At 35.7% G+C, this 27,653-nt stretch overlaps 3 protein-coding genes and 1 pseudogene across 4 annotated transcripts; all 4 read left to right on the top strand.

Moving 5' to 3' along the window:
• LOC147519694 (sm-like protein LSM8) lies at positions 1–26,133 on the top strand. 2 transcript variants are annotated; one of them, XM_086594877.1, is made up of 7 exons: positions 1–132; positions 725–831; positions 1,075–1,115; positions 1,194–1,268; positions 1,481–1,516; positions 25,625–25,641; positions 25,760–26,133. In XM_086594877.1, exons 2-7 carry the CDS (start codon positions 792–794, stop codon positions 25,848–25,850), a joined length of 300 nt encoding a protein of 99 aa, XP_086451003.1. In that variant the 5' UTR covers positions 1–132; positions 725–791; the 3' UTR covers positions 25,851–26,133. The 2 variants fall into 2 exon arrangements, 1 of the variants encoding a protein (XP_086451003.1); XR_015214273.1 differs by lacking the exons at positions 25,625–25,641; positions 25,760–26,133 and having other exon boundaries at positions 1,194–1,290.
• LOC147519697 (uncharacterized) lies at positions 5,068–8,786 on the top strand. Its single transcript, XM_086595025.1, has 7 exons — positions 5,068–6,290; positions 6,378–6,656; positions 6,747–6,852; positions 7,260–7,551; positions 8,018–8,325; positions 8,582–8,614; positions 8,733–8,786. Exons 1-7 carry the CDS (start codon positions 5,068–5,070, stop codon positions 8,784–8,786), a joined length of 2,295 nt encoding a protein of 764 aa, XP_086451151.1.
• LOC147519696 (uncharacterized) lies at positions 14,809–15,783 on the top strand. The gene is made up of 5 exons (XM_086594876.1): positions 14,809–14,910; positions 15,006–15,113; positions 15,384–15,453; positions 15,536–15,631; positions 15,726–15,783. Exons 1-5 carry the CDS (start codon positions 14,873–14,875, stop codon positions 15,771–15,773), a joined length of 360 nt encoding a protein of 119 aa, XP_086451002.1. The 5' UTR covers positions 14,809–14,872; the 3' UTR covers positions 15,774–15,783.
• LOC147519695 (chaperone protein dnaJ 16 pseudogene) lies at positions 20,404–22,328 on the top strand (annotated as a pseudogene).
• Positions 26,134–27,653: the final 1,520 nt, after the last annotated feature.

Here is a 27,653-nt window from a genome sequence, read left to right as displayed (position 1 = left end):
TGAAGGGCATCCTCCAAAAACCCCAACGAGTTTTAAACCCACACATTCATCTTCTTTTCCTTTTCTCTACATTGTAGCTTGGCTCCTTGCTCAATCGATCGCTATTTACTTTCTGGTTCGTGTAATTAACAGGTAACTCACTCAATTTGAAATTTCGTTTCTTTTTCATGTTTCAGTTGTTTTCGATACTTTAAATTTTGTATAATTTTGTTAGGGTTTTATGTTTATATATTTTGACTTTTGTTAAGTAAGTCAACTCGTGGAATGTTGTTTTCCATTTCCTTGTTCGGGTTGTTGATTAATCTGAATCTTACTTTCTTGTGTATTATGGAAATGAATTTAACTGAAGGTTGGATTATGTTAAATTAGGGTTTACTAATATTTTCTTCTTCTTTTAAAATAGATACATTTGCTGATTAAAAGTTTTAGCACCGTTAATACATAATACTATATCATGTTTGACTCGACTCGATAAAAAAAAAACTTTTGGTTGATGATACTAAAATGTTCCATTTAGGACTTTTATATTATGTGTTTCTAGTTCTGTAACTTTAATAGTCTTTTGACGGCATGAGCATTTTCCTTTAGTTATAATGGTTTTGAGTTTTGACTGTTTTATATATTGATGGTGTTTTGGTAAAATCATAGGCTTATTTGCTTCTATTGTGGAGAGGTTTTATATTTGCAACAACCCCCTTAACATTCGACTTAATTTTTCCTGCAGTGAAATTTGTTAAGGTGTGACAGCCATCGTTGTGAACAACTCTTGTCTCTGTATACCCGAGTTCCCAATGACAAATGGTGGCCCTGGACTTGAGTCTCTCGTAGATCGTAAGTAAACTCCCACCTTTCCTATTCATTACTTGACTAGAGTATCTTCTTTATATGTGCGGTTAGTGATAGATTTCCATGATTGTATTAATTGAACAGGATTAGTCGCTATACATGATTTCAGTTATAAAATCCCACTGATGCTTTGTTCTATTAAATGGTTCTTTTGACACAAACTACTTGGACATGCTTATGTACACATGCACACAACCGTCGTTTTTAACTTCCTGTTTTTTCGTGCAGAACAAATTTCCATTATAACAAATGATGGGCGCAATATAGTGGTAAGTAAAACTAGGCTAGAGTTAGGCTTTGTATAAAAAGACTTGTGATAGTGCTTTACTAGTATCGTCTGTATGCAGGGAGTGCTGAAAGGTTTTGACCAAGAAACAAACATTATTCTTGATGAGTCTTATGAACGTGTTTACTCCACAATGGTTCGCCCAGTTCCTTTATAGAGTTTCGTCCCAGTTCCTTTATAAAGTTTCATACTTTGATGTGTTACAGTTTGGGTATTTTGTTAAATGGCTTCATCATAAGTCATTCATTACTCTGTTAGTTTCTTGAGTGCCTGACTTGTGTTTGAGTCGACAAGGTCTTCCATTGTTCTTGGTAGCTCACAGTTTCGTCTGTTCTTTCTTATGTACAGGAAGGTGTCCAACAACTTGTATTAGGATTGTACATCCACTACTAAAAAAAAGGGTTTTTATCTCGGTTCTAAAATTAGCCTTATCTCGGTTCTGCTGATAAGAGAGATAATATGTCCTGTAAATGAGATAATATGTCCTGTAATTTAAGTACTAACTTTGAGTATAAATCTGTTATCTCGCCTCTTACTTAACCGAGATAAAATATATGGATTTTACCACTGGTGGATAGGAACTGATATAATAGGAAATTTCATTTATCTCACCATTGTGGAACGGATATAATAGGAAATTTCATTTATCTCACCATTCTAGAACTGATATAATAGGAAATTTAATTTATCTCACATTGAAATGATATAATTGATATTAAACCAAATATCTCGGCACTCAAATGATATAATAGCTATTATACCAAATATCTCGGAATAAATTAAAGAAAACAGAAATCCCAAAAAAAAAAATAGAAGTCCAAAAAAAATTGAAGTCCCGCTCTACAAGACTCTCTAGCTCAAGAATATCATGAACTCACGATAATGGCAACTGCCGTTCTAATCCCAAGTATCTCGCTCTCTGCTATCTCTTCGTGTATTTTTAATCCCAACTATCTCGCTCTCCACTATATATCTCTTCGTGTATTTTTAATCCCAACTATCTCGCTCTCCACTATCCGTGTATTTTGCCCTCTCTTCACCTCTCGCACCAACGACTCAGAAACAATTTCCACTACCCATTTCAACTCCACAGCAGTTCAACAACTCTTCTGGGTTTTCAGGTACTAAAATGATCTTAGATTAAGCTAGGAGATTATATAGTGTTCAAAACTAGTCAGATTTTTGAAAATTCATGTATAAATAAGTTAGTGACTAACCTTTATAAATTGATTTACAGTTTTTTCATCAGCTATTCATTCCTTGTTAAAACAAATTGGATCTGAGGAGGTTCTGGTCATCCTGCCTCAACTTGATTTGCTTTTGAGCAGGTATTACTCTTATCTTTTTTCAGATAAGGCCTTCTTGTACGTAGCGAGCTTTTTTCTTGTATCTATGACTATATCAAGCTAGTGCTATTATTTAAGGTAACATGATTGCACACAAATAGCTGATGAGAGTATGAGACCAAACAGATTCTTCCGATTAACTAGAATTGAACTTATTCCACTGGCTGGATTGTCTTCATTATTTAAAATAAGAATCATTCATTCTATTTCTAGTTCGTCTGTGCCTTTTCCTTGGTATTTGAACTCGCAATTTCTGTAACACCCACTGGAGTTAAGAATAGATCCAGGCCTGTAGTATTAGAACAAATAGCGCTATCGATAAACTTGTTAATGAGTTGCCCTTCACAAGACGAAACAAACTTTGTGTCTAATAACATGATTAACAAAAACATTGGCTGCTAGTGGAAGCAATGAGGCATTGATGTACAAATGGTCGGTCACCTGATAATTTAGAGTTCTGGCCACCCAAAGTCAAATACTACTTTTAAATGTCGAAAGCTACCTTTTGCACAACCCCCTAGTCTTCTTATGTGGTCTTGGTAAACTGCATTTTGCTTGATAATTCATAGCTTTGCAATCTATATTACTTTATTGCAATCTGTTAAAATTGCAACCCTCATAAGTTTAGCTTTCAGGGTAGACTTCTGCCCTTGCAACTTGGTTTTACGTAAGTTGAGAATGCAAGGTTTTCGTCATGAAATTTTGTATTTGGGTAGTAGAACCATTTGATATGCTTTCTCAATTGTAAAAAGGTTCACTCTTGTTTTTTCAGCTTGTTTATTGCCATTGTTATATCCTGAGTAGTGAATTAGTGGTTAAACATTTTATTTATTTATTTGCAGATCTTTTATCACTTCCCAGTCCTTGTTAGAATCGAATTGGACAAGAGAAGGTCCTGATTGCTTTGCTCCAACTTAGGTTGCTTTTAGAGTTGGTACACTTCTATCTTCTTTATCTGATTAAGTTTAATCTTTTTGGGTTAACCTTTGTTCATGTGTATATGACTTTATCAATTTTGTTTTGTGTACATGAGTGTGAGGAAACATGTTTTTTGTTATGCACCTTTGTTTTTGGATAATACAACCATTTTTTTATTGGTCAATAGTCCATACATTTATAGTTTTAGTTGTTACTCGCTTAAAATGTTGCACTATTGAATTCAAGTATTGTTACTTTACTGTGTATATGCATGAATATCTATTAATTCAGTAAGTTAACTTTGATTCTCATAGCATATGTTTACTTTCAATGATGTTGATATATAGTTTTACCTAAAAAAGAGGAAAACCTGTTTTTTGTACGTCTAATTAAGCTATAAAATGAAGAAGTAACAGCATGAATTCTAGTTTGTTCACCTCATTATTTGTCTGTATGTATTAAATAGCTAGTACCGAGCAACCCCTGACCATATAATACGTAGCATTATTAATGTTTTATTAGAAATAAAGACTGGTCATGTAGTGTTCTTGTTAGATTTCATATCTGGCATATTTGTGGGGGATTAAAAAATGCCTTTTGATTACTTTGTTAACTGAACAATACTGTTTACATTCAGATTACTCTTTGACACATTCAAAATGGATAAGGGTTGGATGTCCAAGGATAAGTTATCTATTGAATTCCAAGTAGGGGTTCAGAATTTTTTCTGATTTTGGGGGGCCATCTTTGGTGAGGGAAATCCTATCGATGTCCATGCAAACTATGCGGGAATGTCAAGAAATTGATGGAACTTCGACATTAAAAATCATTTGTATTTCAATGGCATGTGCCAAAGTTATACTACATGGACATGGCATGGGGAAAAAGAACAACAAGTGCACCTCCCTCGTATATGGATCTGAGATGAGCCTTCCCATCATCATTTTGAGTGGGAGCATGTAGAGGATGCAATTTGAAACAACAAAATTGGTTCGGGCAGCGAGATCGATTATCGCGGGTAACCCCGAAATGATTAAGAAGTTGGTTGAAGATCTTTGAGGAACCTTTGTATAGAGGATGTTCAAAGTATACGAAGTTATCTGTGCCACTGTTAACTTGTTCAATCTGAAAGCGAAGAGTGGGTGGTCCGACAAAAGCTTCACAAAGATGTTACAAATGATGAGAGACATGCAACCAAGCGAAGAGAATATATCGCCAAAAAAATATCGTGAGGTTAAAAAGACATTGGCGGTGTATGGAATGAAATATGAGAAGATAGATGCGTGTCCCAATGATTGCATACTATATCAGAAGGGGTTTAGTGGCAGAAAGACATGCCCTACATGTGGACTTTCAAGATATAAGTCGAAGGATAATATGATTGAGCAAAGTAATGGTTTGCCTGCAAAAGTTTTGTGGTATTTTCCACTGATCCCTAGATTCGAAAAGATGTTCCAATCAGCAGAGACAGCGAAAAATTTAACATGGCATGCCAATGAGAGAGAAGTTAATGGGCAACTACGTCACCGAGCATACTCATCCGCATGGAAGCTAGTAGATGATAAGTGGCCAGAGTTTGGAACAGAACCAAGAAACCTTCGCTTAGCACTTTCGGCAGATGGAATCAACCCACATCGCTCTCTTAGTAGTAAATATAGTTGTTGGCCTGTTATGTTGGTCACTTATAATCTTCCTCCGTGGTTGTGCATGAAAAGGAAGTTTATGATGTTGACAATGTTGATTTCAGGTCCACATCAACCTGGAAATGACATTGACATATACTTAGCACCTTTGATCGAGGACTTGAAAAAATTGTGGAAGAAAGGGGTTAAGATTTATGATGCTTTCCAACGACAAAAATTTACACTAAAGGCTATTCTCTTGTGGACAATTAACGATTTTCCTGCATTTAGTAATTTGTCCGGTGCTTGTGTTAAAGGCTATAACACTTGTCCGATATGTGGTGAACACACAGATTCTTGTAGATTGAAGCATTTCATGAAGAATGTGTACATGACTCACAGAAGATATCTTCCGGAAGAGCATCCGTATCGAAAGCAAAAAAAGGCGTTTAATTGTAAATGTGAGTTTCGATCTGCACCAACACCACTCACCGGTGTGCGTATACGGAAGAAGGTTAAAACATTTGTAACTTTTTGGGGCAAAAGTGACGAGTCAAAAAGGTTAATAGCAAATATTGTTCATGATGATGTTACACGTTGTTGGAGGAAGAGGTCGATTTTTTTCAGGCTTGTGTATTGGAGACATTTACTTCTCCAACACAACTTGGATGTCATGCATATTGAGAAAAATGTTTGTGATAGTATTATTGGGACCTTGCTTAACATTAAGGGGAAAACGAAGGACGGGGTTGCTTCTCATCGTGATCTTAAGGAGATGGGTTTGAGAAAGGAATTGGCACCAGAAAGAAAAGGATTGAGAACATACCTGCCACCAGCTTGTTACACATTATCCAAAGCGGAGAAATTACGAGTTTGCAAAACCTTGCATGAGCTAAAAGTTCCTGAAGGTTACTCATCTAATTTCAGGCCATTTGTTTCAATGGAAGATTTAAAATTAGGTGGTCTGAAATCCCACGATTGTCATGTGCTGATGCAACAATTGCTTCCGGTGGCAATAAGATCTGTGTTGCCAAAACATGTGAGATATGTAATTATTAGATTCTGCTTCTTCTTCAATGCCATTTGTGCGAAAGTAGTCGATTTGCAGAAATTACGTGAAACTCAGAAAGAATTGGTAATCACATTATGTCTTATGGAGAAATACTTTCCACCATCTTTCTTCGACATTATGGTTCATTTAACCGTACATCTTGTGAGAGAAGTCCAACTTTGTGGTCCAGTTTTCTTTCGATGGATGTACCCATTTGAGAGGTAAGTTTGCCAAATATCATTTATAGTTCAAATTATACCAAGTTAAATATAGGAAATTCCATCAATATTCCTTTTCTTTTTGTTAAGGTACATGAAGGTTTTAAAAGGCTATGTAAGAAATCGTAATCGTTCAGAAGGTTGCATTGCTGAATGTTATATTGCAGAAGAAGCAGTTGAGTTTTGTAGTGAGTTTTTATCTGATTTGGGTGTTGTTGGTACTCCACATGTTGAAAGCAACACAGCCAAGGAGATTGTTTCTGGAAAGCCTCCATCAGGTGGTGATTTGGTAGTTGTCGACCGGAAGTCCTTAGAGGAAGCACATGGTTATGTGTTGCACAATACAAATGTTGTTGAACCTTATATCGAGTAATGACATTTCAAATACATTTGAGGAGTTCAATTTTTTTTCTAATTTTTCTGTCATATCTAACCAGAGTTGGTGTTCATAATTTGTAGGGAGCATATGAACTACTTAAGGCAAAACCATCCCCGCCAATCAAAAAGCCAAAAGTGGTTACATGATGCACATATTAGCACTTTTAGTGATTGGTTAAGAAAAAGGGTGAGTTACTAAACAACTTGAATTTTTTATTTACTACTCTAATAAGTGTAACTAATTTTATAAAGAACACGGGGTTTAGGATGAAAGGAGCATCCCGGTAACAATGTCTCAAAACCTTACGTTGGATAGCTTAAGGTCCTCATATACATGTATTGAAATATCACAATTATGTGATTAATGGTTGCCGTTTCTCCACAAAGGATCGTGATGCGTCACGAGTCAATCAGAATAGTGGAGTGAGTTTAGTTGCCAGTGGAATGTAGATAACAAGTGCAAGAGATAAAAATCCACTCTTTTTAGAAAGTTGCTACTATGGTGTTATTAGCGAAATATGGTTGCTTGATTACAGTAAGTTCAAACTCCCAGTATTCAAGTGTGATTGGGTTGAGAATTGAAATGGCATAAAGGTAGATGACTTGGGTTTTATACTGGTTGATCTTGGTAGAATTGGGTACAAATCTGATTCTTTCGTCTTTGCCTCTCAAGTGAAGCAAGTTTTCTATGTACCGGATCAGATCGATCCTAAATGGTCAGTTGCCCTAGCAACTCCTCAGAGATATTATGATCATGATAATGAGAATGAAGATGATGACTTCATTGATGATGGTATTGGAGACAACATTCGCAACGAAGTATTTCCAGATATGGAATCTCTGGATGTGAATAACGATGAACAATCAATGTATGGACGTGAAGATTGTGAGGGGATCTGGATTGCTCACAAGCCTTCAAAGAAAAGAAAAGCCCATAAACGAAACATTTCAGCTCTATTTATTTGATTATTGTATCTTTTATTTGATTTTTCTTTTCTATTAGTTCTAATAGTGTAGCTTGAATTTTCGTATTTAGGAAAATCTTGAGATGATCCGAATAAAACTAATAAAGCTTTCAGGCCTTTGTTTATATTCAATTGTCTTGTTTATCTTGTTATTTTCATGTCATTGCTTGGTCATAATTCTGAAGCAGGTTTTTTATTTTTAATTTTGCACTTCTCTGCCTTTGCTGTTGGAAATGCTTATGGGATGCATTAGTTTCCTATATTTTTGTTTAGATTGTTGATTCACTGTCCATTTTCTTCCGAAATTAGAAAATTGACCGTTAATCTGTCATATAAAATTTCTACATAGATTTAACATGTGTTGTGCATTTTATTTTTGCCATGTAGGTTATCATGGGTACGAAGAAGATGGCCAATCAAATGACAACCGAAAAGGAACGATGCAACCGAAAAAATCGAAAAAGGGAAACACGAAAAGAGGAACAACAATAATGATTGAGCTTAACAAGAAATGGGATGGAAATAAAATTAGAGTTGTCTATGATGAAAAAGGAAGGCCAAATAATCGGGTAGTACGGAGAAAACTTGCTGGTATGGAAGGTGCATTGGCAAGGTCCAAGGTACCATTGAGTGAATTTGAAACTTGGCATGATTTACCAGAACCTTTGAGAGATGATTTATGGGAAGCAATGCAGGTACGTAATCGTATAATTCTATGTACTTTATATTATGAACAATTTGTTTTTTGCTCTTCTTCCTAAAGCTGATGTCTTACATGCTTTTTTATGTCTAGCAAATATTTGATATTGATCCAAATTGTATGGAGAAAGATGAAGAACTTTCAAGACCAATTTGACTAGGAAATATATTACTCCTTACATAAATGACCGTAGCCTACTGGAGAAACCACAAAAAATTTATGATTTTATTCGTCAAAATGACTGGGAACAGTTTGTGAAGTCAAGATTGACGGATGAGTTTCAGGTATGTATAGTAATTGTTTAAACTTGGGATGAATGAAATTCAAATTGCATAGTGATAGTTAGTTATGTATGTTCATCCCCTACTATACTTAGTTATTGTTGTCTTTTTGAATTCAAAGGAGTATAGCAAGTTGCAATCTGAGAGGAGAAAGAAGAATGTGTATAACCACTGACTCAGTAGATCAGGCTATGTTGGTCTCGAAGAAGAGATGGTAATCATTTAGTTTTCTAAATTTTCTGTTATTAATTTGTTTTTTTTTTGTTGGTAAGCGAGGTTTTTACTTTCTCTATATACATGGTTGATGCTTAATTGCTCCATCTCTTCCTTCATATTTTGAATTTTCCGGATCATCTTCTCTGTTGCCCATGGGTACTTGGTTTCCTTTTTCAGCCACACTATAACATTTGTTGAGTCTGTTTGTACCGCTATCTTACTTACTCCTTGTGTTAATGCCATCCTCATTCCTTGCTCTACGACCTGTAGCTCTATCAAAGCAATATTCTGCATGTTTGACTTACCTTGGCTTGCTGCAAGTACTTCTCCTTTATCATTACGTAGTACTGCTGCCCATTCTCCCTCTGTTCCTTGTAGAGTCCCGTCAATATTCAGATTGTGTATCTCCTTCTCTGCTCTCATCCACTTACAGTACTCATACTTTTTTTGTTTTACTCCAACCTCTATCTCCCACATTTCCATGAAGCTCTGTGCTTCCGGTCCTTGCTCCATTCTTATGTTAAGAGCCAATAGTCGTCTTCTTACATCTCCGATCACTGAGTTTACTAACTGGTCTGCGTCAACTTGCTTATTCTGAAAAATCTTGTCATTTCACGTTTTCCATATCCCGTATACAAAAGCATTCCATGTAAACCTGTGACTATCTTTGTATGCGACCTTTACCTCGTGTAATTTTTCAGCCCATTGTACCTCTTCTTGCCACATATGGGCCATGGGCTCTTGAATCCTATCTTCAAGGCAAGATATACTACATAATGTTTTGCTTAATGTATACATGTATGAAAGAGATGATCTACAGTTTCAGTTTCCCACCAACACAAAGACACAAACATCGGTTGCTACTTTCTTCCACTCTTTTAGTTTCTGCAACGTCTTGAGCCCTCCTTTCAATTCCATCCAGCTGATGAAGGAATTTTCTGTTATTAATTGACTTCACGAGTTTAGGTGGCTGTCTGGTTTAGGTGTCTGGTTCATGTAGGATCAGGCTATTAATTGATTTACTATCTGGTTATCAAATCAATTCTGTATGTCCGATTAGGTGGCTGTAGGTCCAAGGGTTATCACCTCACCTCTTGTCCAATACTCTAGGTCCTATTATATGTTATTGTTTCTAGCAATGAATATACTCTAGTCTAATACAGTTTTTTGTTTATGTTTAATAGAAAGAAGAGTTCGGTTCCTCAGTAGAACATGATGATCGGAGTGTCAAATGGCTAAGGGCTCGTCAAAAGAAGAATGGTGAATTTGTGAATGATGCTACTATGAAAATTGTAGAAAGAATTGTGAGTTTTCTTGAAGTTTTTGTTAATTTCTTTTTTACTTTTATATATAAAATATTGAAATGTATTAACATAATTCTGTCATGTAGGCTCAATTGAAACTGAAGGAGAAGGAGGGGAATTTAGTAACTAAGGGAAAGAATGATATACTTACTCAGGCTTTAGGAACCCCGGAGCATAGTGGTAGAGTTAGGGGGGAGGGGAGGTTTGTAACTCCAACAACATACTTTAAACTTCCTAGACGTACTTGGAAGAGAAATAGAGAGGAGCTTGAGACCCAACTACATGAAGAAAAAGCAAGAAGGATGGAAGCAGAAGAAAGGGTGAGGTTTTTAGAAAAGGAAAGTGCATTAAGGAAGAAAGAGATGCATAAGTCGCCACCACCTGAGAATGTTGGATCTAATAGTGCTAGAAGTGATAATAGAGTAAACCAACAGGTATCAACTTAGTTATGCATCTGATTATGACTTATTTGTGTTACGCATTCGATTTCTTTCTTTTTTCTTTGTGGGACTTAATTAGATCTGTCAAACATACAGGTAGAAGATGGGGATACACTTAGCAAGATGTTGCCCAATCTTGAAATCAGTACACCCAAGGTACTTATCCTTTAAATTGATATGATTCTTATCACGATATATGCATAAGCTCTAGCTCATATCCATGTTTCTTATAGGCTATTAAGTGTTCTCTGGCTTTGAGATCCAAAGGCAACATTGTTGCTAAAGGTTTACTTTTCAAGAAGACTGGACCAGAAGAAAAAGTCCACAACATTACTTTGGGAGAACACAATGCAATGCAGTACTGATTGACTTAATAATGAAACCGGATCTACCCCTCCCAATACCAGTACCAAGTGGTGACTTGATTGTTATTAGCGATGCATGGCACAGTTTTGTGGCATGGCCAAAAGAATTTGTCATAGTCGGCGATGTGGTAAAGAATCATAGAAAGATTAATGACGTATTTGGTTGATTTACACTTGTTCATTCATTTGATTCATTATGTTGTTTTCCCCACTCATTTATGTAGGAAGGAGATGGTGATTTTGATGCATCCGAGAAGGCTAGAAACTATAAAAAATCAAGGAAACAGGTCAACATTTTATGTTTTTCACCGATATCTTCTTAACACTTAGCACTTAGTACTTTTAGTGTACATATATTGATTTATTTTTATTAAACATGCAGGTGAAAGATGTTGGTATCCCAAAATGAAGAAGACTCCAACCAATCATGAATTCAAGACACCCAAGGTACTTATCCTTTAAATTGATATAATTCTTATCACGATATATGCATAAGCTCTAACTCATATCCATGTTTCTTATAGGCTATTAAGTGTTCTCGGCTTTGAGATCCAAAGGCAACATTGTTGTTAAAGGTTTACTTTTCAAGAAATTTGGACCGGAAGAAAAAGTCCACAACATTCCTTTGGGAGAACACAATATGCAGTACTGATTGACTTAATAATGAAACCTGATCTCCCCTCCCAATACCCGATTACCAAGTGGTGACTTGGCGTTATTAGCGATGCATGGCACAACTTTGTGGCATGGCCAAAAGAATTTGTCATAGTCGGCGATGTGGTAAAGAATCATAGAAAGATTAATGACGTATTTGGTTGATTTACACTTGTTCATTCATTTGATTCATTACGTTGTTTTCCCTACTTATTTATGTAGGAAGGAGATGGTGATTTTGATGCACCCGAGAAGGCTAGCAACGATAAAAAATCAAATAAACAGGTCAACATTTTTATCTTCTTAACACTTCGTACTTTTAGTGTACATATATTGATATATTGATTTACTATTTTTTTTTTTGTAGGGTGTGAAGTGTAGTTTGGCTTTGACTTTGAAAAGCAACATCGTTGCTAAAGGCTCAGTTTTCAAGAATACTCGACCTCAAGAAAATATTAATGATATTCCCTTAGGAGAAGCCAATTTTCGAGTACAAATTGACACTTTAATCAAACCTAACCTCCCTCTCCCAGTACCGGTTGGTGACTTGAGATTTGTTAAGGATGCATGGCATAGTTTTGTGGCATGGCCAAAAGAATTTGTGATAATCGGCAATGTAGTAAAATATTAGACAAAAAGTAATGATTATTGGTGTTGACATGCATACACTAATTTTTTTTTTTCTCCTTATTCATGTAGGAAGAAAAACATGATTTACTTGGATCAGAGAAGGCTAGAAAGGATAACAAAGGCAAACAGGTCAAAGTTTACATTATTGTATTTTTATATGCATTTTGAACTTTTAATATATGACTTAGATTTATTACTATACTCATGTAGATAAAAGATTTTGGTGTTGTGGCTAAAAGTAAGAAGGCATTGCCTAACTTTGAAATTAGTACTCCACAGGTATTTAGCTTATTTCATATGATCATAATCTCATATATTTACTAATTGTTATTTATAGACTTTTGCATAAAGAAGAATTGGTTTTCTAGGAACAATCTCATTTCTAGCATTCCCGATTACAAAGAGTAAATTTACATAGAGGAAGGTACCAATGAAAGGCAGGGAAATGTTCACACTGCACTCATAGCATTAGATAGGTTAATCTAGTAAATAAGTAAAACTAGTACATTGGTAATCAAACACTATGTGCCGTTAATTATTATTAGAGTTTGGTGAACAATCTAAATTGGTTCTAGGACGACTAGGAGGAAAAGTTATTTCATTTTGTATAAACTCGGGTTGTTGTGCCTCCTGGGTAGTATTGAGTTTTATCTTGCTGCTATTCTGGAAACAATATTGGTGGAGAAACATGACTTTTATGCTTTCATAGCTTGAACGACTAATACTATGCTGATTTAACCAGTATACAAACTGATGTTATTGGCAGAATGTATGTCTATGGACACTCATATTCAAGTAATTACACATAATTTATAAGTGTGAACTGTTGCTTGCTAAAGATGCAAATTGTTATCTATTTGATTGGTCATATTTCGGGGGATGGTCATATTTCGGGGGATACAGTTACTTTTTTCTCCAGCAAATAGATTTTTGGTTCATATTGTCCTATCAATAACACAAGTCCCTGTAACATGTTATTGGAGTAAAAATTATTTTATATAACTGTTTAACTGCTTAAAAACATGTTTTCTCCATTAAAAAGATAAGCAAGCAATTGCACACTTGTGATGTGTTTGATTGCTTGCAGGAAGATTGAATTTACCGTAAATCATATTTCCAATGAGTACTAGTTTTTAATAAACTATATTTAACAGTGTCAATTCCCTTTTATAAAATCCATGGCAGTGATGGCACTTAGCCACTAAGGGATTAATGGTGCAGGCGGTTGTGGCCTATTTCCCTGTTTTAGTATAGAACACTCACTCCCTCGGATAATATTGAACTTATACAAGAATGAAAGTAAAATGTCTTAAATGTCTAAATGCACTAACTGAACTATCTATATAGCAATTTTTAAGGTGACAACACATAGCAGCCCCTACTATGTATCGGCCTAACTAAGTTGAAGAAGCAATTGCAACTATGCTTCAAAAGAGCCTCCTTCTCAAGTTCTCAGAGCATTCTTGTATTCAAAGACTTGCTTCCAATAGATGCAGCTTACTTATGCTCCATATTCTATATTGATTTGAGTAACACGTTTTTCTAAAGTTTGGCTACAGTAAATTAGTAATGTTCTCAATCTTGGTGTGGCAGTGGTTTCACTGAAGATGCAAATTGTTATCTATTTGATTGGGTAGCACTTGCATTAAGCCAACAATATATCCAATGGCTTAAAAAATGATAGCATGTTGCTATTTAGGTCTTGCTCTAAGTGCAATATTCCAATTTTCCACAAATCCTATTGTGACTCCCATATTGTTTATAAGTTGAATGATACTTGACAAGTTTCCAACCACTTTTAACATTTTCATTTGTGTCAATTGTATTAGTATTTTGCATTGTAAACTTCTTTTTTTGAAGATCTTAACTTAACTTAAGTTTCATCCTCATAACCTAATGGTTTCGCAGATGCAACTAGTTTTGGCAGGACTTTAGATTATTTAAACTTCAATCGATTTGAAAGTATGAGTTGATTTTTTTCTTTCTAGATTTAGCGACGATGTTTATAATAATAAGTTGTGAAGTTCTATCCATGTGAATTAGCTTATTCAAGTTAAATTTGTGCCCTTGTCCTTTTATTCTCTTCAATTTCTTTGGGTTTTCAATTTCAATTTCTTTTGTATAGTTTAGTGCTTTTTTTTTTTTTTCTAGTAGCGTCAGTGATATAAGTCCATATCTATGTTATGCCTGTCAATATTTTGATTATTTCACATAGGAAAAGGAGGAAACACTTGATGAGATGGAACGTAGTATCAGAGAATATGGCGATATGCTTGACAACACGATGGAATCGTCTAATAATATTGTCATCCCTATAGAAAGGGAGCTTTTAGGGGGAAGAGATTGAGCTAGGCCATTTTTCCATAAAAAAATCTGATTTGTTGGATATTTGCAGCATGGATTGGCTAAGTGTCAGCTGCATGACTACATACATGAAGTGAGCTAAAGTTGCATGCTGCTTTAAACATTTGTATTTGATTAGTAGATGCAATTATCGTAACATTTTTAATTTTTAATTTTTTTAGATATCTTTATGGGAGTTTCATGAGTTCTCAAGAAAGATACACATTTGCTAATCCTTCTAACTTCACAAAGTATGGGAATGATGATGGGGAGAAAGTTCAGCATTTGCAACACATATTAGGTTATGTAATGCGGAATCAAATTCTATTGATTCCTTACAATTTGGGGTAAGTGTTTTGTTTGTCTCTTAATCATATTTATTACTTAAATGATTATACCCTATACATTTTGGATTAATTATTATCTATTTATTTCATTGTAGGAGGCATTGGGTATTGATTGTTATTGATATATCATCACAACAAGTTTACTGGTTGGATTCTTCTGGAAATCCGACTCCAATATTCAGAATAAAAGTTCTTGTTGACAAGTAAGTTATGTGTTTCATGTATTTTCTTATATGATTATAATCTTTTTCCTTTAAAATACCAACCCTTTAAGTTCTCGACTTTATTAGAAACATATTCAAACTCGTATTGTCTTACATGATGCTTCTCGCTAGCATCCTCCTTTAGTATATGTTGTGTTAATGCGTGTGCCCCTCGCCAAAGTGAATGCAATGTGAGCTTGGATCTCAAAATGTTTGCAGCAAGGTCTTATATGAATATGTGTATACCCAATTTAATTTCTTTTTCTGTAGTGCTATTAGAGCTTTCACTTATGCTGGAGGGAAAAGAATGATGGCAGGACCAAATTGGCAAGTGGTCAAGGTAAACAAAGCCAAATTCATATATTTTTATTACTTTTTCCTTCCAAGTAAGTATGACTAATCTTATTATTTGTCTTGTGTAGTGCCCAAAACAACCAGGAGGTGTAGAATGTGCCTACTACGTTATGATGTTTATGAGACACTTTCTTAGGGATCCTTTTCAATCTTTAACAAATAAGGTAAACACATATATACTTCTTTGTCATATAATTAAATTAGAATATTAATGCCTTATAATATATTAGTTACGTTTTCTTTCCTTCTCTAATTTAGATCCAAGAGTTGGGGAAGATAGCAAAGCATATACCAAAGATGAAATAAGAGACCTTCGCTCGGTTCTACTTGACTTTATTCAACAATTCTCATTGAGCATAACAAAGGCATTTCAGACTTTTGTGCATGGTGAGTATTTTTTATTGTTTTTTCTTTTTTAGAAATTATTTGCTAAATAGTATGACAATCAAACCTATCATGGAAAAATGATAAATCAAACTTTAAGGTGTTCAAGGTTTTGGATCATCACTTTGGTTAGAAGATTTGGGAGATAGCTAGCTTTCAAAGATTTGGAGATTCTATTAGTTTTCTTAGGTTAAATGTTATTAGAAATTATTATTTTGATTATGGGAAGACTTTTGGTGCATGGTGAGTATTTTCTTACATTGTTTTTCTTTTTTAGAAATTATTTGCTAAATAGTATGCCTTTGTTTTGCTGACAATCAAACCTATCATGGAAAAATGATAAAGTCAAACTCTTTAAGGTGTTCATTTTGGCTTTGTAGGTTTTGGATCATCACTTTCAGTTAGAAGATTCTAGAGATAGCTAGCTTTCAAAGATTTGGAGATTCTATTAGTTTTCTTAGGTTAAATGTTATTGAAATCACCTTTTGGCTAGTGATTACTTTTATTACTTGACGTAGTTATTACTTTTATTCGTATTTGACATATAAGACTTTTTTCTTAGTAAATAAATTCTTGTAAGGAATTTATGTATGCCATATTGCTTGTATTAATTGTTTTGATGATCAATGTGATGCTGGTAAGGGAAATCCTATACTATGTCCATGCAAACTATGCGGGAATGTCAAGAAATTGTTGGAAGTTATACTACATGGACATGGCATGTTGATACAGGTCAGTTTCTTCTCTCTTTTGTTTCCTTGGAGGAAGATTGCAAAAAAGCACAAGAAAGCTATGACAGGTGTGAAGGAAGACTGAAAAAGCGCTTTGCCGCACCCTATATGGCTTCTACTCCCTTCAGCTTCATGGAGCCCTACACAGAACTATACTACCAAATAGGCAAAGGTCTCAGCCTCTTAGGTATGTTGTTGTAGTCCTAGCATCCTCCTAATCTAATAATTTACTCTTTGCTTCACAAAGACTGGTATTAGAAGCAGTATACTAATGCATAACTTTTCAGGTGTTGCCTATATTGCATGGTTCAAGCTGATATTGGAGCCTGGAAGTCTATCAATTTAACCTCTGATCTCGCCTTGCATGAGATGTGGCCTGTATATTGATAGCATTTGAAGTGTGTGTGCTAGGTCCATGAGAATTTTTGGCTTAGGTACATCAGGTATTTCTGTTCTCAGATTACCTATTGTTGGAAAATGACGGTTTAAGAAAGAAGAGTCACTGAGTCAAAGACTTCTTATATTTTCAATAATCTTCCAGGCCACGTACACCATTGCAACGTGGGAGGTACCTACTTTTTTGTGCTCTTGGAAGCTTCCAGACCAGCTCATTAGTTGATCCTATTATCATCATCTGAGAATATTGAATCTAAGTTATTCATGTATAAATAAGTTAGTGCCTAACCTTTATAAACTGATTCGCAGTTCTTCCATCAGCTATTCATTCCTTGTTAGAATAAATTGGATCTGAGGAGGTTCTAGTCGTCCTGCCTCAACTTGATTTGCTTTTGAGTAGGTATTACTCTTATCTTTTTTTTAGATAAGGCCTTCTTGTATGTAGCGAGTGTTTTTCTTGTATCTATGACTATATCAACTTGGTTTTACTAACAGAGACCAAAAGAAATTTACAGTGGTACTATATTCTACTAGTGTTATCTGCGTTCTTTCTTTATTTCTTTCCGTCTGTTAACCGCTCTCTTTGCAGTGTCATGTGATTTATGGCGCAGATATTGCCCAAGACCTAAAGGATTTGCATGAAGAAGATGACTTAGCCATTGTTCTTGATTCAAAGGATCGTCCACGCTGCATCATAGAATTCATTTCTCAGAGCCTTCAAATGCTACCTTTGGAGGATTCAAAGAGAGACCTCTTGGTATATCCATCTTGGCCTAGCAAAGCACTTCATTATAGTCATACGATTTGATTATGCTTTGGCTTATGGTAGGCTCAATGCAATCGCAGAATCCAAATTTACTTGTTTTCATGAAGGAATTGCTATCGTGAACAAATTTCATTGGTATCCCAATTCCCTCTCTCTTACACTCGCTTGACCTCAAGGTTTCTAGTGCTTTGGCATCTCACCCCTTCCGGTCATACTGGGGGGACGGCAGGTGGATCGTTGTCCCTCGCTACTTTTATAAGACGCCTCCTTGTTCGCATTGAGGAAGTATGTTTTTTTCTTTAACAATTTTGCATTACGTTTTACTTAATTACATTCAAAGTGCATCCTATGCTTTCTTATGCTATTTATTCATTTCGACTGTGAATCCGTGGAGGCATTCTTTATCTCCTTCTCACTGCATTTTGTTTGATGGTTATATTGATTCATGTATACATGCATCACAGTATCCATATGCATTTATCTATACAGACGATTCCTATCAAAAAAATATATCTATACAGACGTACAGATAACTGTATATATTTGTTAAGTTTATTTACTTCTTGCTTGGTAACTCCTTTGAGTAAACCTAGGTCAGCAATCTACGTGGCTGCCTCGGTAACGTGCTTGGGTCTAGCAGAGGGCAGATGCATCTACTGTCTGGAAGGAATTCACGACCCCAGATGGAAGAATGTGGGTGACATTCCATACTGGTTTTAATTGATTCAGCATTCTTTACTTTATTTATGTTTACTATTTAGTCCGAATCCAGATGTTAAACGTCTCTTATTTTTTTAGGTACTATTACAATAAAGTCACAAAGCAATCTAAGTGGACGATTCCTGATGACCTGAAGGTTTCTTATCGCGTGGTTTCTCCACATATATCCGTGGTCTTTTCCCCTCCTAAATAATTTCTAGTTACCTATTCCGTTCTTTCTTATCTTGCTATATAATGCTTCCGGTTGGCTCGTGAACAAGCAGAAAATTTGTCTAGTCGGGGATTTCAACCGTGAAAGCCGCCGTGGACCGCCAAGCCGCCAAGATGGTAAATGTTTCTGGTCGAAGGACCATCTACCTCATCTGTTTTGGAGCCATTGATTGTTGCTGCTATGAGTTTCGCTGCCGGGCGCCCTTGGGATCACAATCTACTCAAGTTATTCCTTCGTGGCACCAAATGTTGTTGGAGGTCACTCTCCTGTGGCATCTGTCACTCCCTCACATGCTACGATCACCGGGAATGGAGTTTCTATTGCTGTGCTGGCAAACACTACATTGACATATTGACATGTTTAGTCCTCTTGAATTTTACACACTGTTGGAAGTGAATTTTGGATAATCGTAGTTTGCTGTTTCTGTTGTCAATGGTTTTAGGAATACTTCCGTGAATTTACTTCCTCAAGATGTTGCAAATTCTGCTAATGTAGCCTCTGTTCAGGATTTGGAGGTACTCAGTTCTCTCTCTTATCGGATGCCTTCTTATGCCAGAAAAAGACTGATTAAATTCCTATTTCCCTTTGCCGAAGTCAATAAGTATACAAAATAGACAAGCATCATTTGTACTATCTTCTTAGGGATGGTATATGGTTTCATATGGATCTTTTTATTTCTCTACTTGCAATGGAGTTTAAGGCACTTGATCCTATTAATCTAATAGTTATAGTGATTAGTTTGATAATTTAACTTGCAATCAGCAGATCATGTCGATGTTTTTACTTTTAGCGAGGAAGCAAAAAAGGGTATGGCGATTCTTTGGAAAAATAAATATTACTCCACTTTGGAGGAAAAGTCAGTTGATGATGAACCTTTGGTTTATGCTAGTAAACAGGTGCTTGCTTAGGATTCTCCTTTTATAGCACTGAATTAAAAATAAAGTAGAAAATACCTTTTTATAGTTGACTTGTACAAACTAAAAGAAGTTTTGGTTATGTATCCTTTTAGGAGGCAAAAATTGCATTTAAAGAACTTTTGGAATCTGCGAATGTTGAGCCTAATTGGAGCTGGGAACAGGTATATTTATCTCTTCCCAATATTTCAGTTTCTAGATATGCACTTTGATTTAATGATGAAATCAAAATATTACAGGCCATGAGAGTAATAGTTAATGACAAAAGATATGCAGCTTTGAGAACACTTGGAGAAAAAAAGCAAGCGTTTAATGAGGTAAGCCTTCACAATGATGATTCTTCATTTTCTTTTTCTTCTACACTTCTCTTTGTTTCTCATCATCAGTGATATCGTAATTACTTGTACTTTTTGTATTTTAGTACTTGGGTCAAAGGAAAAAACAGGAAGCCGAGGAAAGACGATTAAACAAAAAAAAGTCTCGAGAAGAATTCACTTTAAAATGCTAGAAGTAAGACGGATAGTACTCCCAAATCTATTATTTACAACAATAAGATGGGAAACTAATTGATACTTTTGCTTGACAGGAGTCCAAAGAACTAACATCGTCTACAAGATGGAGGTTTGTCTTCTCTCTTAAGTAGCACTGATTTTTCGTGTTGATAGTAAAGTTTGCTATAAAATTGAAACCTTTCAACGTATTTCATACTGTTATTCATATTTTGAGACGGCATAAGCATAGTACTATTTAAATGTAATGTCACTTCTAACGCTCTATATGAATTGTTTCATTATTATCTAGCAAAGCGATATCCATGTTTGAGGATGACGAGCGATTCAAGGCTATTGAACGTCCTAGAGATCACGAGGATCTTTTTGAAAACTATTTGTCAAAACTTCATAAAAAGGCAAGTTTTACTTGTTATCAAATTTCTCTATGTTTGAATGATGTGATTTCTCCTCATGTGGTCTTTAATTCAGTATATTCCACCTATCTAAGTTTTACTTTACAAGACATCTTCCACCGTTCAAATTCTATTGAAGGTCATATGTTGTGTTAAGTTGCATGTTTTCAAATTTTCGCGAACCCATCTTATATTTGTGTTCTAGTATTTACCTTACCTTCTTTATTTACTCAAGTCATTTGGTATTCCTTGCTAATTTTGAGTCATAAGACATGTTGGTAAGAGTAAAACCCTTGCTTTTTCACGGCACCTTCTTGCCAAAATTTCCTTTTAATGGTAACAAAAATTAAATAAGAAATACCTGCCTTGGCATAGGTGTGAGTGTAGGGTCTCCGGGAGGACTACAAATAGGGTGAAAAGAGAAAGCAATCAATAGAATTAACTTTGATGAATCACCGTTTGCCTTTCAAGTGTCCCTCGATTTTCTTGATTGCCACAAGAACCCCAATATCTTTTTCTTAAATCTATGATATTCAGCTTTTGTTCTCTTTTCTCCTCAAAACTCCATCGGATATGTTACTTGCTTTATTTTTTCATTATAGTCCACAAACCCTCGTTCTTCGGTTCATCTCAATTTTGTTCTCTCTCTGTTATGCATGTTGGTTCTTTAGATGCTAGTCGTCTCTATATGGTACATTGCAAGGAAGTTGTTACCTGGTACTTAGTATTTCACTATAATGAAATGTTTAAGGAGATGATTCTGAAGCAGTTGATATGTTTAAGGAAGCCACATTTTCTTACAATATTTTGTCTGATCCGGATAAACGCCGCCAAGATGATGATACCGGTGGCTTTGAGGCTATTGAAGCAGAAAGTCAAGAATTGGAGCTAGACTTATCGAAGTTTGGGGAACTGCCAACACCATGTTCGCTGCACTTTTAGTAAGCTAGGTGTGGCAATAAAGACTATCAGATTAGCAACTGTGTTGGAGGAAGCAATGAATGGTGCGGTTATCGTTTCATCCATTTCATTTGGGACAATCTTGTTCTAAGAAGGTTTAGAAACAAAGTGTGCTCACTTTTATTTCTCGACATAACCGAACAAGAAGCACAAGGTGCCTTATCCGTCGAGTCCAATCATCGGACAAGAGCAAGTTTAAGCTATTGTATTTTGAACCGGAGGATAACGGTGGATTAAGCCCGGCATCGCAGGAGGAGGGCGAAAAATAGGAAAATGTACCTCACCGGGATGTATTTTCTTGGTTTTCCGTTTACCGGTTGGATCAAGCAATCAATTCGGTGGCAAAGAACAAAGGATCCCGAGCATCGCTTTCCTTAAAAAATTGGACGGATTTCAGCCATGTGAAATATCCGAGCTAAAACCAGGCACCCATGTATTTTCTCGTTTATGGTGACAACTTCTTTAAAAGTGCAAGCTATGTAATAGAAGTTCTTTGTAGGCCGGACCTTTTCGTAAGAAAAGGATAAAGTCGTATCGTGGAAGCTTGAATCTTGACTAAAAGGGTGGAACTATCCAAGTTTGAAACCGAAGTATAGAGAGGTGTTGGCACAATTCACGAGATGGCGGTAGATATGCACAGGAAATGCAAGCTATTGATGAACCATCAAACAAAGAAACACAATCCATGCCTCCTACTCAATCGCTCCTCCTCCAAACGGTTCGAAAGTAATAGCAAAAGCAGTGATTCCTTCAAAGAATCCAAGAAGGAAGAAGAATGCCAAACCAGTCATAAAAAACATTTGGCAAAGGATAGGCCGAAGAAAAGCAAATGGTTCCATGTTCACTTGAAAATGGATAAGGACAAGCCTTGCTGAATTGGAGAATATGATTTGCCTTCCTAATGGATCTTCATGTGTACCGAAGGTCCGATTTTGTCATCTTCTTGGGTTGTACACTATCTGAATCTGAACAATTGTTGAATGACTTCTCAACAACTTAAGGGTGATCTGCTCTTTGTACTTGACATTTTTTGCAACAGTTGTGCATTCGCTCAACTACAACCTTGGTCTGGCATTTTGCTCTCCTATTCCTCCCACAGTCATGAATTGATGGCTTATTAGTGAAGGAGATGATGCTCCTGGTACAATATTTGCATAATCTTGCATGTAAAGGATAAATGTTGCGATTGTAAAATTCATGCAATTTATTATTGCTTCTCTTGTTATTCAATTTATAAGCATTTTGCTTGTTCCATGCCTAAAAAAAAAAAAGGTACATGTGATCGAGGTTTTTCTTTTGTCTATCTCTGAGTATCTCTAAGTGTTATGCTTCAATTTGTATGGGAGTCATGGTTTCTTATATCAATGATTAATGTCTTTGGTGAATCTGTGGCTTAAAAAGAATGGCGTGTGGACGGAGAAAAGAAAACACACTCAAAGAAAAAGAAAAACTAAAACACACACTTTGGGAGACAATTCCACATACCCCCGGTGTTAATAGCAGTGCACCTGCATATCATTATACAAAAGAGCAGCTTGGTGCGGTAATATTTGGCTGTAAACATGAGACAATGGGCGAGTGCCTAAGGAACCTGTTATTTGGTTAGTATAGTAGTACTTCAGCTTTTAACTGCATATTACTTAAAGCATGCTATTTTGTCTCTAGCTACAAGCCTACAACCCCCAAAATTGGGATTTTTTAAACTACTTCTCTAGTAGATCTTCAATTATGTTTATGCAATTATGCGTAGTATAAAAAACAGATAACGTATATAACTAATAATTAAGGACACACCCCCCTTATTAACATTTTACCGGATTGGACTTGGTTGATACAGTAGATTTGACCCCGAAAAGCTACTTTGATTCCAGAGACCCAGAGAAGAGCCACACATGTTTACATGTTCCATTATTTCACTTAGGGTATCAATAAATGAGGGGGTATTCGGATTGATTTTCAGCTTTATACCTAATCCATAACTTTTTATTGGAGAGCTGTCACTTGATCGAGAAAGAAAGCATACGGAGAACATTCATATCTTTTAAATTCAGACTTAACTAATAGATGCAGCACCACTGCAGCAGATTTTCTTAAGTGTGTGTTGTTAGCTTTCTTCCACTCAATAATATCACACATACCGTTTTCTTCAATTATGCGATAATCCACTGAATGACATTGTCAGAGCTCTCCTGTAGTGGCGCCTAATTAAAGCATATAGGTGCATAGCGATTTTGGAATTTTCAGATATGAGTTTGTTTGTTTAAAATCCCAGATTTTTCTATTAATAACACTTTTTTGTAGTTTGTTAACATATCTAACTTTCATATTAATTTATTTTCATTTCTAATAACTTATACTATGTTTTGGTTTGAACTTTCATTAAATCTCTATTAACTTTTGTGTAGGCTTACCAATTCGGCATTTCTCGTATATAAAAAATATTGAGCCAGGGTTGCCGATATTCCTATTCAACTACAATGGTAGGAAATTACACGGCATTTACGAGGCAACTAGTCATGGCCGATTAAACATCAACCCACATGCATGGACAAATAACGGTTCGACCCGGACTCAATTTTCCCCAAGTATAACCAAGATACTTCTTTTCCCTAATTCTTTAGTGATATCTCTATATATATTGTATTCTAATCACATGATGTTTGATTTTCCAGTGTCCTTGTTCATATCAGGAAGCAATGCAAGTCCTTGCCAGAGGACCAGTACAAGAAGGTCCTAGAGAAAAACTACATGGATGAGTCTGTGGCTTTCGGTTTGAACTTGATCACGCATAAACCGCTTCAACTCCTTTCCTTGTTTGAGTCTTCTTCGCGAACTAGCCCCTACAATGCACCGATCAAAAAAGACCTCTTCAAAGATATGCTCCTAGAAATGAAGATGCACCGAAGTTAACTTCGGGACGACGGTGTTTCACTGAAGTTCTTTAACGAAGCATCAGCAGTTGGAGATGAATTTACCCTTCCTACGACACGGACATGGGCTTCTCTCTTCGAAGAGACTCATGGCTCTGATGTTAAGCCTAGTACTAGTTGGGAGGAAGCAGGGGCTTCATATGTTGTTTCTGGTTGGGACGAAGAGGAAGGGCCTTGTTGGAGGAACAACCCATATATGGAGGACGAACATTCTCCTATAGCACCTTCGGTATCTAGGTAAGTATAAAAATCTCTGAATTAATTACAGATTGTGCGATTAAGCAATGTGAGGACCCTACATCTATCCTACCAGAGCTTCATTAGGATGAGGTAGCTTCCAGTGACACATAGTAATGATGTTCTTGAGCAATCAAATAATTCTGTTAAGGTAGGGGCCTCCACTAAAGATGCACTTCAAGTTGAGTCCTTGGTTGCCAAGCGTTCCGCTCTAGAGCGTGGAGATATTCTTTGGATTCTCAATTTTTTTTTTAGTAGGAAATTCAGCAGGAACATCTGTAAGGAGGAAATTCAGCAGGAACCATCTATCTCAATTCTTAACTATATAGAGAAAGGTTAAAAAAATGTCTTATTATAGTTCGAAGAATATTAGTTGATACAATATTTGAGTTTCTATAAATAAATGACTGATCACTAGTACTCTTTGAAAGTTAAGATCATGTTCGACATTGTTCTTTCTTATCTTAATGAAATACGTTTTTCAAATAATTTACTTATGTTGGGTTGTTTTTGTTAATTGGGCCGGTGTTGGTATTGATGTTTATGAATATAAAAGGGAATGTGGTGGTTTGGGACAGGTTTTTGTTTCCTGGTTAATTGTCATGAGCAATACCAGCAAAAAAATGATAAAAAATGACAAAGGGTGAGATAAAAGGTTGTCCAACAATCTCCTTTTCCAAAAGAATTTATCACGGTTATTTTTTGATATTATCTCGGTTTCAAAAAAAAAAACATCTCAGTTTTCTTCTATACTAATTGGTTTCAATCAACAATTTATCTCGGTTTTATTCTATATTATATCGGTTTTATTTAGAAAACCGAGATAATATATTTAGATAAGATGTCAGACTTCTGAGATAATTTTGTAGTTTATTATCTCGGTTTTATAGAACTCTATTACCTCAGTGGATTTTACCTCGGTTGTTTTTTCCTAGAAAACCGAAATAAAAACTCTAATATCTCACCTTTTAGCTGAGCTTATAAACCCTTTTTTAGTAGTGATCATAAGGGGCGATAACATGTATGCATCTATTACTTATTTGGAATTCCATCAAACCGTATTTTGACTCTTATCTCTTCCACTTATGTTGTTAATCTTTTAAAAAACAGAACTTATGTTGTTTTGTTGGCCTTTGCAGAAGTATTGTTGGCGAAGTGGATGAAGAGCTCGATTCAAATCTGGACCTATCTCAACTAAGAGCACATCCTCTCAAGCCAATAATTCACTGATTCAAGGAACCAAATTTCGCGTGTTAGACTTAATTTTGTAAGATTGTAGTAGGTTATTGATATATTTCGACTCGATATATTTTCTGTATGGAGATGGAATAGAGGATGAAATTGTTATTTCGTCATCTTGATGTTGCTATCTTTATTCTTAATTCTTGTTTAGTTGATTTAGTACGGGAACTCTGCAGATTAGTGTCATGCTACTGTACATTGAGACCTGTAAGAATGAAATTAATTTGTGAGCCGTACTATGGAGATAAAGTGTTTAGACTTTGGCAATGGATGCTCAGGTGCAAACATTTCACTTAGGGGGGTTGCGTTAGGGGGGTTGGGGCCCCAAGTGTCGTTTTGTATTAACTGTATGTGTTTCCGTCTCGTTTTCATCTGTACGTTTTCTCTTGTTTTCTCCCTCCCGCAACTTCTAGAAGTTCTCATTACCCTACAACATAACCAACCGGCTCTGCTCACTCCCACTGCTATGCAGTTTTTCTAGTAGTATCAAAGAGTTGGTTGGGTTCAACTTCTAATAAAACATGCTAAACAGAAGGCTGTGCGAATTCTCTCAACTCTCAAGTACAAAACTGCTCTGGAAATGACTTGTTTGAAAGACTTTCATTGTCGCCGAGTACTACTGGTACAATGCTACTAGCAGTCTAAGGTTAGTAAATAAATTGCTCAATAATTAGTCTAGGCACAGAATCCTCAATTTCAACTTGATAGACCATCCTCACAATCTGGTCACTACTACAAAAAAGGGCATTAGCCACGGTAGGTGAAATAGTATATACCACTGTATTTATAATAACAGTGGGTAATAGTCATTTACCACGGTACATTTCGCATTTCTAATCTAGGTACAAGCAAAAGCCACTGTTTACGTGATATAGTGGTAAATAATATCCCATATGCCACGGTACTACCACATATCGCTAATTTGTTTTTAGATATTCGAATTCCCCACTGTTTCTTGGAAAAATGTGGTTTATGTTTTTCTAAAAATTACACCTACCGTGGATAAAGGGGGTCTCCAAAAGTCCAAAACCACTCGATCGAAAAACCAAAAATTAAACTGAAAATAGGGCAAAAAAACATAGCGCTAAAACCCCCTCTTTTCAATCGGCACTGGGTTTCTACTCTATCTCTCTCCTAGAATTTTCCCCGCGTTCATCATATAGGAAAATCTATCTCTCACCTGGATACAGCTTGTAAGGTCGGGTCCTTCCAAAAAAAATCGTCGTGCTTTCGGTTAGGTTTGATTCGCTTCCTTTTCAATTCATCCGATAAGAGTTTATCGCTTTTAGTTCGATTTTGACTTCTTTTATCGATCCTTTGAGAAATCCTCACGTGTCTTCTTGGCAATTAAATTTGAAAGAGTTGTTCTATTTCATTTCTTTCCTTGTTGGTTTAGAAAAAATTATTGTAGTTCTACCAATCAAACTTAGATTACATCCTCTATAAGTTGTCTTCTTCTTAATTTCTTAATTTTATGAATCGAAATATTGTGTTGTTTGGGTGGTGCTATCTTCCTGTTTTGGGTTTTCAGTCAATCTATAAAGTGTTTGACTAAAGGTTACAGTAATGGTGTATAGTTTATTGGTTTTCATAGCCATTGTTTTTCTATCCCTCTTTGTCGTAGTAGTAGAAATATAGAAGCAAGATGGTTTATACTATGTAATATAATTAAGTTAACTTTGAACTAACTAAGCCTGCATAGGAAACTGGTTTGGGGTTTTTATTGCAACTGTTTAGGTTATTTGAATTAGCGTCTACTTTGATTTGTTGGTCAGCATAATTTAGTTAGTT

Source organism: Coptis chinensis, chromosome 2, assembly GCF_015680905.1.
Source record: "Coptis chinensis isolate HL-2020 chromosome 2, ASM1568090v1, whole genome shotgun sequence".
NCBI classification, from domain to species: domain Eukaryota; kingdom Viridiplantae; phylum Streptophyta; class Magnoliopsida; order Ranunculales; family Ranunculaceae; genus Coptis; species Coptis chinensis.
The sequence above is the reverse complement of the archived record's forward strand: the minus strand, read 5'-3'. Positions and strand labels throughout refer to the sequence as shown.

Excerpts from the sequence above, each read along its gene's own strand:
- LOC147519697 (XM_086595025.1), top strand. The coding sequence starts at position 5,068 with ATGTTGGTCACTTATAATCTTCCTCCGTGGTTGTGCATGAAAAGGAAG. Across the intron at positions 6,291-6,377 it reads TGGATGTACCCATTTGAGAG|GTACATGAAGGTTTTAAAAG; the intron begins GTAAGTTTGCCA and ends CTTTTTGTTAAG. Across the intron at positions 8,615-8,732 it reads GATTGACGGATGAGTTTCAG|GAGTATAGCAAGTTGCAATC; the intron begins GTATGTATAGTA and ends TTGAATTCAAAG.
- LOC147519696 (XM_086594876.1), top strand. The coding sequence starts at position 14,873 with ATGCGGAATCAAATTCTATTGATTCCTTACAATTTGGG. Across the intron at positions 15,114-15,383 it reads ATAAAAGTTCTTGTTGACAA|TGCTATTAGAGCTTTCACTT; the intron begins GTAAGTTATGTG and ends CTTTTTCTGTAG. Across the intron at positions 15,454-15,535 it reads CAAATTGGCAAGTGGTCAAG|TGCCCAAAACAACCAGGAGG; the intron begins GTAAACAAAGCC and ends TGTCTTGTGTAG.
- LOC147519694 (XM_086594877.1), top strand. The coding sequence starts at position 792 with ATGACAAATGGTGGCCCTGGACTTGAGTCTCTCGTAGATC. Across the intron at positions 832-1,074 it reads ACTTGAGTCTCTCGTAGATC|AACAAATTTCCATTATAACA; the intron begins GTAAGTAAACTC and ends TTTTTCGTGCAG. Across the intron at positions 1,269-1,480 it reads AACGTGTTTACTCCACAATG|GAAGGTGTCCAACAACTTGT; the intron begins GTTCGCCCAGTT and ends TCTTATGTACAG.